At 47.0% G+C, this 16,231-nt stretch overlaps 1 protein-coding gene across 8 annotated transcripts in view; it reads left to right on the forward strand.

Annotated features, from left to right (window-relative positions):
• LOC139549105 (spectrin beta chain, non-erythrocytic 4-like) overlaps window positions 1-15,249 on the forward strand; it is a 61,482-nt gene extending 46,233 nt beyond the window's left edge. For 2 of the 8 annotated variants that reach the window (XM_071359231.1, XM_071359237.1), the window contains 17 exons: window positions 2,048-2,272; window positions 2,549-2,638; window positions 2,737-3,015; window positions 3,442-3,572; window positions 4,211-4,415; window positions 4,830-5,075; window positions 5,168-5,302; window positions 5,494-5,738; window positions 6,474-6,660; window positions 6,773-6,857; window positions 7,044-7,240; window positions 7,440-8,563; window positions 9,164-9,233; window positions 9,373-9,656; window positions 10,851-11,021; window positions 11,108-11,150; window positions 11,340-15,249. In XM_071359231.1, the coding sequence (XP_071215332.1) occupies window positions 2,048-2,272; window positions 2,549-2,638; window positions 2,737-3,015; window positions 3,442-3,572; window positions 4,211-4,415; window positions 4,830-5,075; window positions 5,168-5,302; window positions 5,494-5,738; window positions 6,474-6,660; window positions 6,773-6,857; window positions 7,044-7,240; window positions 7,440-8,563; window positions 9,164-9,233; window positions 9,373-9,656; window positions 10,851-11,021; window positions 11,108-11,150; window positions 11,340-11,612 (3,990 nt within the window). In that variant the 3' untranslated portion in view covers window positions 11,613-15,249. The other 6 variants (XM_071359235.1, XM_071359239.1, XM_071359233.1 and 3 more) reach the window with 6 other exon arrangements.
• The last annotated feature ends 982 nt before the right edge of the window (window positions 15,250-16,231 follow it).

Raw genomic sequence — 16,231 nt, forward strand, 5'->3', positions numbered from 1 at the left:
ATGAATATGAGTATAGGATGAGTCAACAACATTATCTGGTTATTAGTTAACAGAATATGAATATGAATATGAATATGAATATGAGTATAGGATGAGTCAACAACATTATCTGGTTATTAGTTAACAGAATATGAATATGAATATGAATATGAATATGAGTATAGGATGAGTCAACAACATTATCTGGTTATTAGTTAACAGAATATGGATATGAATATGAGTATAGGATGAGTCAACAACATTATCTGGTTATTAGTTAACAGAATATGAATATGAATATGAATATGAGTATAGGATGAGTCAACAACATTATCTGGTTATTAGTTAACAGAATATGAATATGAATATGAATATGAGTATAGGATGAGTCAACAACATTATCTGGTTATTAGTTAACAGAATATGGATATGAATATGAGATTTTCACTGGACAATTACTTATAGACAAAATGTAGCCTATGCTACATGTTAATAAACACTAATGTTGATGCTAGCCAACAACCGATACAGTAGGAGGAGGTTCATGTTTTTTCCTTTCCGGGATGCTCTACCCCTGTTCTGTCACTACTACTGGGTCCATCTCACAGCTTATAATTTCATCATGCATCTCTCATTCTCCTCTCCAACAGCATGCTGCCGCTAAGGGCTGCTTACAGTTCCTTTTCAGCCTGCCATTGTGCTTTGTGTACAGTACGCTCCATCACCCAACCTCCATTCAGGGGTACAGTAACCTTTTCACTTCAGTTCATTTCTCTCATGGGTACTTTGATCTTCTCCTTTCCTTTCCTTTCCTTTCCTTTCCTTTCCTTTCCTTTCCTTTAATTTCCTTTAATTTCCTTTGATTTCCTTTCCTTTGATTTATTTTCCTTTCCTTTCCTATCTTTTCTTTCCTTTCTTTAACCTACCTGTCCTTTCCTTCTTTCTCTCTTAATTTCTTTCTTTATCCCTTTCGTACTCTAGTTTTGATCTTTTTTTCTTTCTTTCCGCTTCCTTCCATCCACTACCTCATCCTGTCCTGCTGATCATTCTGTGGTCTATGGTGTGAGCAGAATCACTGTCTCATCTTTGAAAATCTAACCTTTCGCTTCATATGGAAATGTATGAAAATCTCCACTCGACTGTGCGAAATTGTCCTGTCTATTAATTCAAGGACCATTTCTGTCAAAGTTAGAAATAATGTTCAAGTCCCATGTTTTCTTTTATTTCTCTAAAGTGGGGATTCAATGCATATGTGTTGGGGTAACATTTGTATATAAGCAAATAGAGAGTGTGCTTATTCTCATGCTAGTCTCTGATATGGTTCTCTGAGAATGTCAGGGGATTCATTTAACCAGATAGAGGTATTGAGGCAGCCATCCCAAAGGCTCTTTTCCTCACAATTCCTAAGAAGTCAAATCATCATGTGAATTCGTAAGGGATTGATCGGCCTCATTCTGCCTCATTCTGCCTCCTACTCTAATTCACTTTACCATGGCACTCATACAACAGCTCTTTGCATCTGGCCCACTTTTCAAATTAGTTAGCCTCAGTGACACTACTCCACCACCCTGGTGATCTTAACCTGATGTTTCTGTCCCAAAATGAGTTTCACCGACTTAGTGAGAATCACCATCCCCCTCTGAATTACCTGACAGCTATATGGCCACTCTGGAGGAGTAATTGCCTTGTAGTCAATTGCAGTAGATCTAACAGCTATCATCCAAACACTTCTCATACATTGTTATGACAGACTGACAGATAGAGCAACTTATCATGTACACCTAGGAAAGCCATGGATTTCCTAGGTGGCCGACTCCTGAGTTGGATGTTGCCAGGATATTTTGGTGAGAGGTGATTGATACAGGGACCAATGTATCCTCTCCATACTCACTAGGCCTCTCGCTGTCCCATGGACTTCCTCCCTCTTTTTAGTTCCTAACCTATTCGTCCTCCCTCCCTCCCTCCTTCCTTCACTCACCCCTCCTCAAACGCTCGAATTCCATCCCCCTTTGCTTCCATTCTATCTCCTCTCTCACCCCCTGTCCATTCCCTCGCTCCCTCTCTCCAGACGATGGAGTGTCAGATGGAGGAGTGGTATAAGGAGGTGGGGGAGCTGCAGGTGGCGGCAGCCTCCATCCCCCAGCAGGGCCAGGTCATGGACACGGTCGGCGAGCGCCAGGCCGCCGTGGAGACGCGCATCGTCCGCCTCATCGAGCCGCTCAAGGAGCGCCGGCGTATCCTTCTGGCCTCCAAGGAGGTTCACCAAGTGGGCCGGGACCTGGAGGACGAGATAGTGAGTGGCCGTCGTGATCCTCCTCCGGTTATACCCACACACACCACGCACACTTACAGACACTTAGAGACATGTGACTTACAAGTGTCATCGGCAAGGGTAAAAGGGTTGCTTAAGTTGGTCACTAACCCCCTTTTTTGTTTGTGAAAGACGTTATCTTGATAAAAGATGTATGTAACACTAAACGGATGCAATACCATGCTGGTGATAACCATCGAAAAGTTACCAGTGTTCGCAAGTGCTCCTTTGCTAGTTCCACTTGTGATGTGTTTGCAGCTGTGGGTGCAGGAGCGGCTGCCTGCCGCCACGTCTCAGGAGCACGGCTCCAGTCTACAGGCTGTGCAGCACCTCATGAAGAAAAACCAGGTGAGTGGCAGCTAGCTGAGGCTAACCACGTCATTACAGTACATGTCTATCATACTGTATCATATCTGACTGGACATCGTCTTTCTGTCCCCCCTCAGACTCTGCAGAGGGAGCTGCAGGGCCATCGGGCGAGGGTGGAGGACGTCCTGGAACGAGCTAATGTCATCGCCTCCATCCGCAGCCCCGAGGCTGACTGTGTGCGGGCGGGCCTGGAGCAGCTCAGCGGGCTGTGGGGTCTGCTGTGGGCCGAGACAGAGAGAAGACAGCTAGTGCTGGATGCCATGTACCAGGCCCAGCAGTACTACTTTGACACGGCCGAGGTGGAGGCCTGGCTCAGCGAACAGGAGCTGCACATGATGAACGAGGAAAAGGGCAAGGTAGGCGGCTAGGAGCCAATCACCAAGCGCGGATGTACTTAATCTGCCCAGTTACCATTTTACAGTAAGAGATGATTGGCTTTTTAGAAGAGGAAAAGGTTGTATCTGCATAGGTGTAATGCAATGTGATTGTGTCCCTCCAGATATCAGCAACTGTGTTTGAACACAAGTGGAGGCTGCTGAGGGGAGGACGGCTCATAATAATGGCCGGAACAGAGTAAATGGAATGGCATCAAACACATGGAAACCATGGAAACCACGTGTTTGATAACATTCCACTGATTCCGCTCCAGCCGTTACCACGAGCCCGTCCTCCCCAATTAAGGTGCCACCAACCTCCTGTGATGAACACTGCACGCACTTGAATCGTTAGCATGTCAAGGTTTGTGAGAATGGACTGTAAGTGTGTTGTGGCCTCCCCCTCAGGATGAGCCCAGCACCCTGCAGCTACTGAAGAAGCACCTGGTACTGGAGCAGACGATAGAGGACTACGCTGAGACGATAGGCCTTCTCTCCCAGCAGTGCAGACAGCTACTGGAGATGGGACATCCAGACAGGTAAGTGTTGGTGCCCCACAAACCTGTCACCACACTATTACCAAGGCTTTCGTGGGATCGAAAGTGAGAACCAAGGATCTCAGTTTGTGACTTGATTGAAGAGGATCAAGGGCCTCTACAGTCTTTGCCTTCTGGGTGCTGAGGAGGAACCCGGTAGTAAATGGCTTGAACGACATAACCCCTGTAGAGAAGGTAGTCCAGTAAAGTTGGCCAGTCATGGACTCCTGTTGCTCTGTTATGGCAGCAGAGTGAATCATGGTGACAGCAGGGTCAGCACTGGGTCTGTAATACTACTCTGTCTCTGGTGTCAGAGCTAACGCTAACGGCTCTATCATCTTAGCTCTTAGCTGTTAGCCGACGCCGGCGTCTCTGCACTAGTAGGGTATGGATGTTTTTATGGCTTGCCCATGTTTGTCTCATGTTGTTCAGTTTGCTTTGTAAGCCTTCTCCTCACATTTACTCCTCCTGCGAACTCAACCGCGTAAAACCAGCTCATGGTTTTTCATGTCAAAATGTGTTTCACTCAGCTCCCACACATTCCCCCTCAATGTCACCCTGTGTTTACTATGTGTCTCAAACCCTGTCTCTGGTGTGTGTGTCTGCGTGCCTACCTGCCTGTGTGTGTGTATGTGTCTCAGTGAGCAGATCAGTAAGTGTCAGTGTCAGATGGACCGGCTGTACGTGTCTCTGAAGGACCTGGTGGAGGAGAGGAAGTCTCGTCTGGAGCAGCAGTACTGGCTCTACCAGCTCAACCATGAGGTGGACGAGCTGGAGCAGTGGATCGCTGAGAGGGAGGTGGTGGCCAGCTCGCCAGAACTGGGACAGGACTTTGAACACGTCACGGTCAGTGGGACCCCTCTCAGAGCCTGAATGGACAAAGGCTTCAACAATATATGAGGGCTGGTGGTCCTCTGTAGCTCAGTTGGTACAGCATGGCACTTACAACGCCAGGATAGTGGGTTTGATTCCTGGGACCACCCATACGTAAATGTATTTGATCATGACTGTATGTTGCTTTGGATAAAAGCGTCTGCTAAATGGCATATAGTGTTTGTCTAAAACCTGTTGGGAAGGGGGTTAATATGGCTCAAAGAATGGCATACAGTACACTGTATTATTGCTTAGTAAGGAAGTAGTATGTATTTCAACGCAGTTTTGATAAGTAGCCTATTACTGCTTTAGCAACAGTGCTTAGCTTGGCTAAATAGATATTGATCATCCCTTCATTCCTCTCCTCTCTCCTCCTCCTCCCTTCAGATCCTGCAGGAGAAGTTCACAGAGTTTGCGTCGGAGACGGGCAGTCTGGGTCAGGAGCGTGTGACAGCGGTTAACCAGATGGTGGACGAGCTGATCGACTACGGCCACGCCGAGGCCGCCACCATCGCCGAGTGGAAGGACGGCGTGAACGAGGCCTGGGCCGACCTCCTGGAGCTCATGGAGACCCGGGCACAGATGCTGGCCGCCTCGCACCAGCTCCACAAGTTCTTCACCGACTGCCGCGAGGTAGCATTTCTACCATAAGAAGTGCTACGGGATATAGGTCTGTGTCGTGTTTTGATGTTTCTCTGATTGTCTGTTATCGCCTTGTGTTGCAGATCTTGGCCCAAATCGATGATAAGCAGCGGAGGCTGCCAGAGGTACGGGCGCGCCAGGGTGGCACTGCCAACACCAGCACCCTGCAGAGGCTCATGCACAGCTTCGAGCACGACATCCAGCTGCTCGTCACTCAGGTGAGCCCCCCCCACTATCACTTTATTTTATGAGCACATGAGACTAAAAAGGAAGACAGAACAAAACAAGAGGTCAATGTGGTAACACTTCACGTGAAGTTTCTCTCATACTTGTTCAGGAAGTACTTTTCCACAGTACTTTTAGTTATTCCTATGTTATTTACCACCCGTCCCTGTCTGTCTGTGTCCAGGTAAGGCAGCTCCAGGAGAGTGCAGGTCAGCTCCGGACCATCTACGCCGGGCAGAAGGCTGAGGCCATCGCCGGCCGGGAACAGGAAGTGATGCATTGCTGGAAGGAGCTCTTGACGTCCTGTGAGGAGTGCCGAGTGCAGATCACCACGGCAACAGACAAGCTGCGGTTCTTCGGGGTGGTGCGAGACCAGATCATGTGGATGGACAGCATCATCTCTCAGATCGGCACAGGGGACAATCCAAGGTATATGAGTGGACATGGTTACAATTGTATTTTTATGGTTTAGGCCATACACATTTTATGAAAGTGAGGCGAGCAAGAGAAAAAAGTGAACTCTTTTGTTAAAATACTATAGGCCTAGCAACGTTAGTTCAACACCTAGCGACCTAGGATAGGCTGAAAGACGGATAGTTCAGCTATAATCCAGAAGGAAGTTGTGTATCTCTTTCCTGGGAGATTGTATTTTTTAAATGTGAAGGGGGCATCCGTTAAACATTCAATTAAGTGTGTATGGCCTTATCTATATTTACAGTTTGTATGTATGGTGTATCTCATACTGCTCCGTCTCATCTATCATCTACCAGATGCGATTGATCTGCAAGTTCAGAGGCCTGTTTTGATTTTGTGGCATTAAGTAAATAAGGGAATTTATTTACGTTACGAAAAGGCCAAATATGGAGAGCTGCACAGAGAGATGCAGAGAGAGCACAGACCACACAGAGAGATGCAGAGAGAGCACAGACCACACAGAGAGATGCATAGAGAGCACAGACCACACAGAGAGATGCAGAGAGAGCACAGACCACACAGAGAGCAACGGTTATAATGAACACATTTCAAGCAATGCACTGCAAGCATGTTTTAATATAGCAATAAACAGTGTTATTTTCAAAATGGCTGCCTGGTGGTGTATATGGGGCTGACCTGGCCCTTGTCTTCCGGGGTGTGTAACCCTGTGCTCTTCTTCCTCACTGTCAGCATTCCCCACAGCGATATAACGGGCTCTGGACTCTCTGGTCCTTTCAGGGATGTGTCCTCAGTGGAGGTACTGATGAACTACCACCAGAGCTTGAAGAGCGAGGTGGAGGCGCGCAGTAAGAGTGTGCTGCAGTGCATCGAGATGGGCAAGACGCTGCTGGCCGCGCGCAACCCTGCTGCTGAGGAGGTGACAGCACTGTTGACAGGGTTCTGCCATAGAACATAGAGGATGGTACTGTAGTTTAGATTACATTTACAGTCACTAGTTTGGATTCAACTCAATGGAAATGTATTTTTAGATCAAGGAGAAGCTGGATAAGGTGGTGGCCAAGCAGTACGAGCTGTCTGAGAAATGGGACAAACACTGGGAGGTCCTGCAGCACAGTGAGTCCCCCCTGACTTTACTTGAATGTAACTTACTCTAGTACCTGGCACCTCAAGTCTCTGTTTGATATTATCCCAAGCCATTCCATCATTTGGAACCACAGTAAGCTACAACTGAGCAACAGTGTGAGGGATGTGATTCCAATTGTTCTCAGACACTGAGTTCCTCTTTCTCCTCTGCCTCAGTGCTGGAGGTGCACCAGTTTGCGCAGGAAGCGGTGGTGGCTGAGGCCTGGCTCACGGCCCAGGAGCCCTTCATCAACAGCATGGAGCTGGGCGCCAGCGTGGACGAGGTGGAGCAGCTCATCCGCCGCCACGAGGCCTTCCGCAAGGCCGCCGCCACCTGGGAGGAGCGCTTCAGCTCATTACGACGCCTCACCACGGTCCGTCACTATCCCTAGCTAACTAACACTCCCCTTAGCTGATGCCGTCTTTCTTCTGGTTGCTTACAAGAGGTTGTAGAGCACAGCTTGTTTGAAGTGACTTGTCAATTGGCTTCATGTTTACGGTATGCTTAATTTTGTTGTGGAGGAGATTCTACTATGACGTGCTGATGTTTAGTTAACCTCGATTTGGTTCCAGGTGGAGAAGATGAAAGCAGAGCAGAGTAAGCTCCCTCCCACCCCCCTGTTGGGTCGAAAGGTGTTCCTGGACCCCCAGGAGACGTCCCCTGCCCGGAGCCAGGGCTCCCCCCTGATGAGACGGATCATTTACGAGCAGGCCGAGCACAGAGCTGAAAGGCCCTCCCAGGAACCCTTGCCCTCCTCCGTGGCCCGCCGCTTGGGATCCACCGTGGCCAACTACACCCCCATCATGAACGGCTCTAGTGGCTACCGCAGCAGCCTGGAGGCCTGGGCCATCCCCGGGATGGGGGGAGTGGTTGGAGGTGTAGTGGGGGTGGCAGCCGGCCTGGGAACAACCGCCATGGAGGCCAGAGGGGTAGCAACAAATTTAGGGACCACAACCGCCATGGAGGTCCGAGGGGTGGCAACAGGGTTGGGGACTGCCGCCTCGGAAGCCAGGGGGTTGGCAGTAGGATTGGTCACCCCCGCGGTCGAGGCCAAAGGGATAGCTGCAAGCTTGGTGACTGGTGCAGCCGCAGCAGTGGAGGTGAAAGCCTCACAGTACCTCCGGCAGCCTAAGATCAAACACATGGACGACATGGTGACGCCCATGCTGGTGGCCTGTAGGCTGGAGAAGGTGAGAGAGAAAGAGGTGAGGGAGAAGGAGGCGAGAGAGAGGGAGCAGAGAGAGAGGGAGAGAGATATTGTGTTAATGGAGCCAGCGCCGGTCATGCCGGTGATGGCCGAGGTGGTGCTCCAGGAGATGGGGAGGGAAGGGATGGGCAGGGAGAGGCTGAATAGCGAGCCCAGCAGCAGAGACCACCGGGCGGGGAGCAGCCGGTCGGAGCCCCAGCAGAGAGACAGGGACAGAGACAGTAGGGACAGTAGGGACAGTCACAGGGAAGCCAGGCTGGAGCGCCAGCACTCCAGTGAGGTGCTGATGATCCAGGCGCGGCGGGATGAGCTGCCCCAGGAGGTGTGGCGGGAACGGGCCGAGCGCAAAGAGAGGAAGCTGGAGAGGCAGACGTCCAGTGAGCAGGAGGGCCACGGACACGAAGGCCGGAGGAAAGACCGCCACCGGACGGAGAGACAAGAGTCCAGTGAACACGACACAGCCAAGGAGCAGTCAGACAGACGTTCTACGTGAGTACTACATTGTGCCTTGGAGTCGTTAAGTGCTGTTATGGTGGGAAAATTACAAACTCTGTTATGCATATGCGCTGAATTCGTCTTAAACCTCTATTTTCCCACTGTCTATTTCTCTCATTTAAGAAGAAGATAGTGTTCTTCCACTCTTGTCTTTGTGTAACTTGGTCACGCGACCGAAGACAAAGGGCCATATGAGAGTGACCACAGTTTGAGTCCATCCTGTTATTTTGGTATCTTTCAAGGGCACAGCTGTGTGGAGATATGAAGAGAACAGAAGCTAGCTTGAGCAGCAGCAGCTAGATAGTAACAAAACTGGCATTATCTCGTGTTTGTAAACTATGTTCCCACCAAGATCTCACACACCTGCTGAACTGCCACGAAGACAAAGAGGTTGTACTTTCTATAAAAGCGGAGAGCCAACTCTGTTCGTTGGGCTCTTAACTCTGCACTGTTGAGGGGATTGCTAACTTTTCCAGATTTGCAAATCTTATAATTACGTTGTTTGAAGAATCTACAGTCTCTCTCCTTTTGGTTCGAATTTCCACGACACTGTTTGCACAAAGGTGTATCACTTTTTATCTTGGTTGATTACAGGGAGAAAAGGTCAGGCGGCCAGACCTTGTTTGACATAGTGGAGCAGCTAAAAGAGAGAGAGGCAGCAACGGTGAGTCTTCTGTTCACCAGCTATGCCGCCTTTATTACACAGATAGAGTTATCTATACATAAATGCTATTAATGAGGGTGTTTCACGGCTACACGTTGTATTTACAGTCTAAGCTCTGCCCTCTCTCTTCTCTCCTCAGGCCCGAGGGGAGGTCTCTAAAGTGCCGAACGGCGTGCCAGAGAAGTCTTCCGGACGTCCAGACCGGCCGCGAGCACGGGACCGCCCTAAGCCCCGGCGGAGACCCAGGCCCAAGGACCACTCTGCAGGAGAGGCCACCACCCGGCGGTCACGCTCGGCGCCAGAGCCAGGGATGGCCCAGAGTGTGAGCCCCTCAGTACCCCAGCCGCCCAGCCACACAGCCCACCACGAGGGCTTCCTCTTCCGCAAGCTGGACATCGAGACCATGAGGAAGAGCTCTAACAGGTGGGCATCCAGGTTCCTAACGGGGGAGTATGATGATATTACAACCAGGCATGATCTTATGAGCATGCTAAGCTAACAAAACAACTGACCTACGAAATGTTCAATTGGTGCATGTCACTGGCATTAACATATGTTCCAGCATCTGATTGGTGCCGTAGGTCTCGGTCGACGTATACTCCAGCATCCTATTGGAGCTTTAGCGCTGGTCTGACATACTGTGTTCAGACATTCCTATTGGAGCTTACGACCCGAGTTGACATATGTTCTTGTAACCTATTGACAATAGAATTCTGGGTTGACATATGTTCTAGCATCCTATTTGAAAATAGCTATTTGCTTTAACATATGCTCTTCTAGCATTTTATTGAAACTTCAGATCTTTGTTTAGCTTCTGATCAGAAGTGTATCAGAATGAGAGTTCAACCAAGAGATAGCCACCAGCCATTCCACTGCTTGCAACATGCATGGTGCCTAACCAACACTGGCCCTGACGGAGAGCAGTCTGGTTGATGGATGTTGTTGCTGAGCCTTAGGTCGAACCTGGTGCTGGTTCTGGCCTGGCCCATAGCCAGTACGATATGCAGCCATAGCCAGGCTACCCGCACAGGTCCCTGCAGTGGCCACACATCACTCCGCTTCCTCCCGAGAGACGTTTCGTTCAGTCGGTCATGCTTGGTGGCCTACCATGGGTCTCTGGCCCCGGAGACTGAACCGTCCGCCTCTCGCTGCTGCACTGCCCCCTGGAGGCCATGGCTGACACGCAACGCAACAGACTCATCCCACAAATGAGTCCCACTGCTCACTCACCAATTGGATGAATGTTTCTGATGTACATGTAATGCTATGTACATGCCAAGGTAAAGGCTAGCTTTTTATGTGTTACACTCAATCGTCTTAAGAGGATAGATGAAAGTTCACGAATACCAATACTGTCATTTAACCAAAGTCTCTGTTTTTTTCTCTCTCCTGTTGCTCCTTGCTGCTGGCTGTTCTTCCTACCTCTCCACAAAGGTAAGCCACGTGTATGCACCTATGCACGCTACGGTCGGCGGTTCATTTGTTTGTTCGGCAGTTTGTTCTCCCTCGGCCCACTGCGGCCAGTCATCTTGAACGCCCCCAGGTGAGTGAGGTTAGGTGGCATTAAGCCTGTGGTTGGTTTTGGCTGAACGCGCCCCGTTTTCCCCCCCACTACAGCAGATCCTGGGTCAACCTGTACTGTGTGCTGAACAAAGGAGAGATAGGCTTCTATAAGGACGCTAAGAACACCACCACACCTTACAACAACGAGCCCATGCTCAACCTCGGCCACTGCCACTGCGACGTCACCCTTGGATACAAGAAGAAGAAAAACGTCTTTACACTTAAGTTAGTACTCTGCCTTCAATCGAGGACATGTTGTATTGACTACCATTTTGTGTGTTAGCCTCAACTTCTCTGTCCTTCTGTTTCAGAACGAAAGACGGAAGTGAATTTCTGTTCCATGCAAAGGATGAGGTAAAAGGCGTTCGAAAGTTGACTGCTCTTTCATGGAAATACAGTCATATAATAGCGATGTGATTCTGCAATGTTTGCCCATGTGCCAAATAACTTTCTTTCTGTCTCTCGCCCTCTCTCCTTCCCTTTCTCGTTCTTTATCATTCGTCCTGTTCCATGCTCTCTCTCATTTCCCTTTCTCTCTCCGAGTCACAGGATGATCTAAAGGCCTGGACCACCAACATCAACAAGAGCATCGCAGAGCATGAGGAGATTGCCAAATGGGGTCAGCCCCAGCCTACTACCTCATCCACGGACGAGGGCACGCGCCGCGACGGCAGCAAGGCCGATAACAAGTCAGAGCGGGGAGAAAAGTCAGACCGGGGGGAAAGGCCGGAGAGGGCCGAGCGCTCTGAGAGGTCGGATAAGGGTGAGACCAAATCGGACACCAAACGTTCAGAAAAGTCCAGCAGGAAGAAATGAGTTTGATGTGCGCTGGGTGGGTGAAAGGGAGAGAGGTTTACAAGACTCCCAGTCAAGACCCATCCATTTCAGCTCATCCACCTGCTTCAGTTCTGTTTAGTGTCGAAAAATACAGGAAAATCACCCTGGTGACCTGACGTGAGGGATTTGAAGCACGAATATCAGTGTGCCCCTCCTCGTTGCTCTCTCTCTTTATCTCTGTTGCTCTGAGGGTGTCAGACCTGGGCACTAACACTTATTGCCGGCTTGTTCCACCTCTGCCCTCTGGTGGTGACATTGGTGCACTGCAGAAAGCAGATGCTCCTAGTCAGGGCAGCAGTGTGAGAGAGATGGACACATGGAACAAGAGGGTTGTTATCACTGGTGGTATGAAAAAGTAGCTCATAACGTTTTAAGTTAATTTTTTTGTAAGAGACGAGCTGTATCTGTATGTAACTCTTGTCTGTCTATTTATGTATTGTATGTATTGAACATCCAATCTTATACTCCCAAACAAAAGAGAATGAAATATGCCTAAATGTTTTTCACAACTGGCCTCTTTTTGGAGAACAATTATTTTATGTTGTTTCCTTTTTGTATTTCTGCTCATTCACTTTGCCTTCATTCCTTTCTGGGCTCGCTTTTCTCACTTTTTGGATTTTCTTCAGTACAAAACTGTAATGTCATCAAACTCATCCAAATTGAATTTGTACAATTCAACATTGAGCCAGAGGACAAAAAGAAGAGGTAGAGAACATCAGCCTTCACAGAGCTTGTTCTGGCTTTTGGATGGATGAGCTGGAACCTTTACCTGGAGGCTGGCCCCCATGGCCATACTCAGCTATGCCTTCATCTGGGGCCCCCGAGAGGCCCCCAGGGACCCAGCAGCCATAGCCACCCAGCATCAGAGGGACAGGACTGGAAGCCATCTAGCAAGACCTCAAACCTCCTTCCTTCTCAAAGACCATCAGATGGTGGTAACTGCACTCCACATACCCAGTAAACATTATTTTTGTCCATTCAGAAAATATCACAATGCTTTTTATAGACAGTCAAAAAAGATAAATTAAGTTGTGTGTGTGTCTGAGCATGTGTGTGCGGATGTGTGTGTCTGTTCAGCTTCTCACCACTCCCAGGGTTTTCATAGCTCAGGTTTTTTTGTTCACATCTGCGTCCTCAGTTCTCCCTCAGTCTTCCAGGCACTGCCATTCCACAGGCCAGGTTTCTTAACAGCTCAACTAACCACAGGAGTTGATGAGGACACAGCAAGAATCAGGGGCCACACAGAAATGACACGGTGCCGATTGGTCACTCCAAGGCCTCAGGAGTGCAAGTCGATGTCAGATGGATGTATACAAAAGCTTCCTAGCTTCTGGATGAATGAAACACATGCATGACTTGCTTGAGATAAATCTCTTGTTGATAGGCTTTGCATAGCAGTCCGATCATATGTTCCTCTCACAGTATGTAGCTATCAGCGACGATGTTCACGTTTGTTCCTCTCCACGCATCATACAATAAAATGATCTGTTTGTCATAGCACTGCAAAGCCATATCTGGTAACGGGAAGTCTTACATTATGGAAGCTAGTGGACAAATCCTTTGCCTGTTCCTTACATCAGAGATTTGTACAGAGGTGAGGAGGGACGACAACGAGATAGTACAGTGCAAATATCATGAAATCTTTCCTGAGTAGCTTTTTCTACCTTGTTTTTTAAACACATTTTATGCATCTATATAGGCGTTGAATTCCAAATCAATGCAATCCATAACGCATGTTGGACACAACAAGGCAAGGATCAGCAGAACTTATTTTTGAATGAACATAACTATCACATGGAATGTGAAATACAGTACAATATATGACATAGGACACACTCAGATAGGGCACTGTGGACATCTGTGAGATTCTATGGTGAATTCTTAGATTCGTATGACACACTTTACTGAGTGGCATACAGTACAATTATCATAGTGTAGTTGGAGGATACTAGCAATAAAGTGCTAGTTTGCTGAATTCTTGCATTCAGGAGTATCACTGTGCATTCACTACTATCTATTGTTTAGAGTAGACTTATCTTGCCTGGGCAGCTCATATGGAGGATGTCTCATTCCAAAAACAATATGCTCAATAAAAACGAGTTGGTTTCAAATTGATGTACGTAATTGTGTTAGTTCTGATTTAACACTAATTTGGATGTCTCTGAATGGTATCTTTGTTTGGAAATGCTGCTTACCATTGTACTCTATCTGTGTACAGATGTCACAGATATCCTATTTATATGCCATAGTCTCACTCTAAACAGATTGTATGCAGTCAAAGTATTATGGTGGCTTAGGGAGGTTGACAGGAATGCGAATAGAGAATTTATGCAACTTATCCTTTGCACTTAAACGTTCCCCCATTGCGCAGTGCTATTGAGGAGCAGTGGAGCTTAAGGGTCCGAGAGGGAAATGTGTTTATTTGCTTACTGGAGAATGAGGTTTGAATTATCTTCATGAATGAACATTAAGTACACTAGCCTGAAAAGTATGAGAGTATCATGTTCAACCATGATATGAGATATTTCACATTGCAGTTTTTCATGCTTCTCTTGCTTGTTACACATTACAAACAGCTGGTATTCCAGCTACAGTGCATGAAGTACAAGTTTCACAAATCTATCACATCCTAAAACCAAACATGCCTATACAATATTTCATCCATTTAGTCCTGCTAAGGTTTCATTCAGTAGCTATCTGTATAAATTACCAGTAGTCATTTTCCAAATGTGGGCCAGCAAGTCTGTTGTCATGGCCAAGGCCCGATCCATGTTATCTTTTCTGTTTCACAGAGGGTAATTTGAGTTTATAGACTTTCAAATTACAAACCAGCGGAATGTTGTTAATACCTAGAAAGCACAATTTTATAACCTACAGTTGATATACACACAAGCATTAAGTTGTCATAGGGAGACTTGGGAAAGGAATCCCATTATTGATACAATGCCTCTGTATTAGCCGTGCAGTCATGATTTTTCAGTTGTGTGTGATGTGCGTTAAGTTCTGGAGTGCTTCCTTCATGAAAGCATTCACACCTCAACCGTTACAAATCAATAGTCTAACGCCATTATAAACTCAAATCCATATTTTCTAGAATACGTTTCATTTCAGGGAATAATAATTACATTGCCGTTTTCATCCAAGATGTTCCACTGCTATTTGTTGACAAGTCAATGCTCAACACCTACCATTCATTTCCTGACCTTTGACCCTAGAGCACCACTGTTTTTAGGGAACTACTGAATGGATGTTTTGCAAAGTTCAACAGCTTGATGACCTGTACAAAATGTAATTGCTTAAAGTATTTTCTGTAAAGAAAGAATTACGTTTTTTTCTGTTCTGCTGTGAAAGGGAGATTTTTTTGGGGGGGGGGGGTGTTCAACAAATTTAAATATTCATAGAGAAAATGGTTCATTGGTACAACATCAACAGAAAACATCACAATATCAGGACAAAGAAGTTGCATGAATTACATAGTCCCTATTATGATACTGCTCTGCATGTTTTGAAGTCTCATTCCGCCAACCACTGTACAATAATGGGGTGACACACTTGCTTACATGGAAAAGGTGAATGAATGAATAATAATGTATAAAACAGATCCAACTTAAAATCATTGACTGTGTACAGTCGTTTCTTTGAATTGATAAATACAAATTGTGATATTGAAAAAAACACTGTGTTGTTCATTTTGATTGCATGTGAAGTTCAATGCCAATGTCTTGTCAATTGGCTCTTCAAATATATGCAGGCCAAAAGGCCATGCTGGACCAATACTAATTCCAGTTACATTCACTCTTCTTTGCATAATTAAAAAATATGTCCAGTATTTCCTGTATTTGATACAACATGTTTTAGTATTAACACTGCTCATGCATAAAACCATACACGAATGTATCACTGCTACAACAGTTAGGGACAAAATAGCAGCGAGTTCTCATAACATTATAGAAGCTAACAACTACAGACCTTCAAACATCTTATCTGTTCACACAGTTGTACATGTATTGAATGAATAATGCTTTGATTAATTGTGATAATGGTTTACAGACATGCTGAACAATGTACCTAGCAACTTGGAGCCCCAACTTTCTGTTTCTACTTTCTGTCTGTTATGTCATTGTCACCTACACCCTGAGTAGACAAACATATGTAGACACCCCTTCAAATTAGTGGATTCGGCAATTTCAGCCACACCCGTTGCTGACAGGTGTATAAAATGAGCACACTGCCATGCAATCTCCATAGACAAACATTGTCAGTAGAATGGCCTTACTTAAGAGCTCAGTGACTTTTAACGTGGCACCGTCATAGGATACCACCTTTCCAACAAGGCAGGTTGTCAAATTGCTGCCCTGCTAGAGCTGCCCCTGCCAACTGTAAGTGCTGTTATTGTGAAGTGCAAACATCTAGGAACAACAATGACTTAGCCGCAAAGTGGTAGGCCACAGGAGAACGGGACCGCCGCATGCTGAAGTGTGTAGCGTGTAAAAATCGTCTGTCCTCGGTTGCAACACTCACGACCAAGTTCCAAACTGCCGCTGGAAGCAACGTCAGCACAAGAACTGTTCGTCGGGAGCTTCAGGAAACAAGTTTCT

Source organism: Salvelinus alpinus, chromosome 22 (assembly GCF_045679555.1).
Source record: "Salvelinus alpinus chromosome 22, SLU_Salpinus.1, whole genome shotgun sequence".
Lineage (NCBI taxonomy): Eukaryota > Metazoa > Chordata > Actinopteri > Salmoniformes > Salmonidae > Salvelinus > Salvelinus alpinus.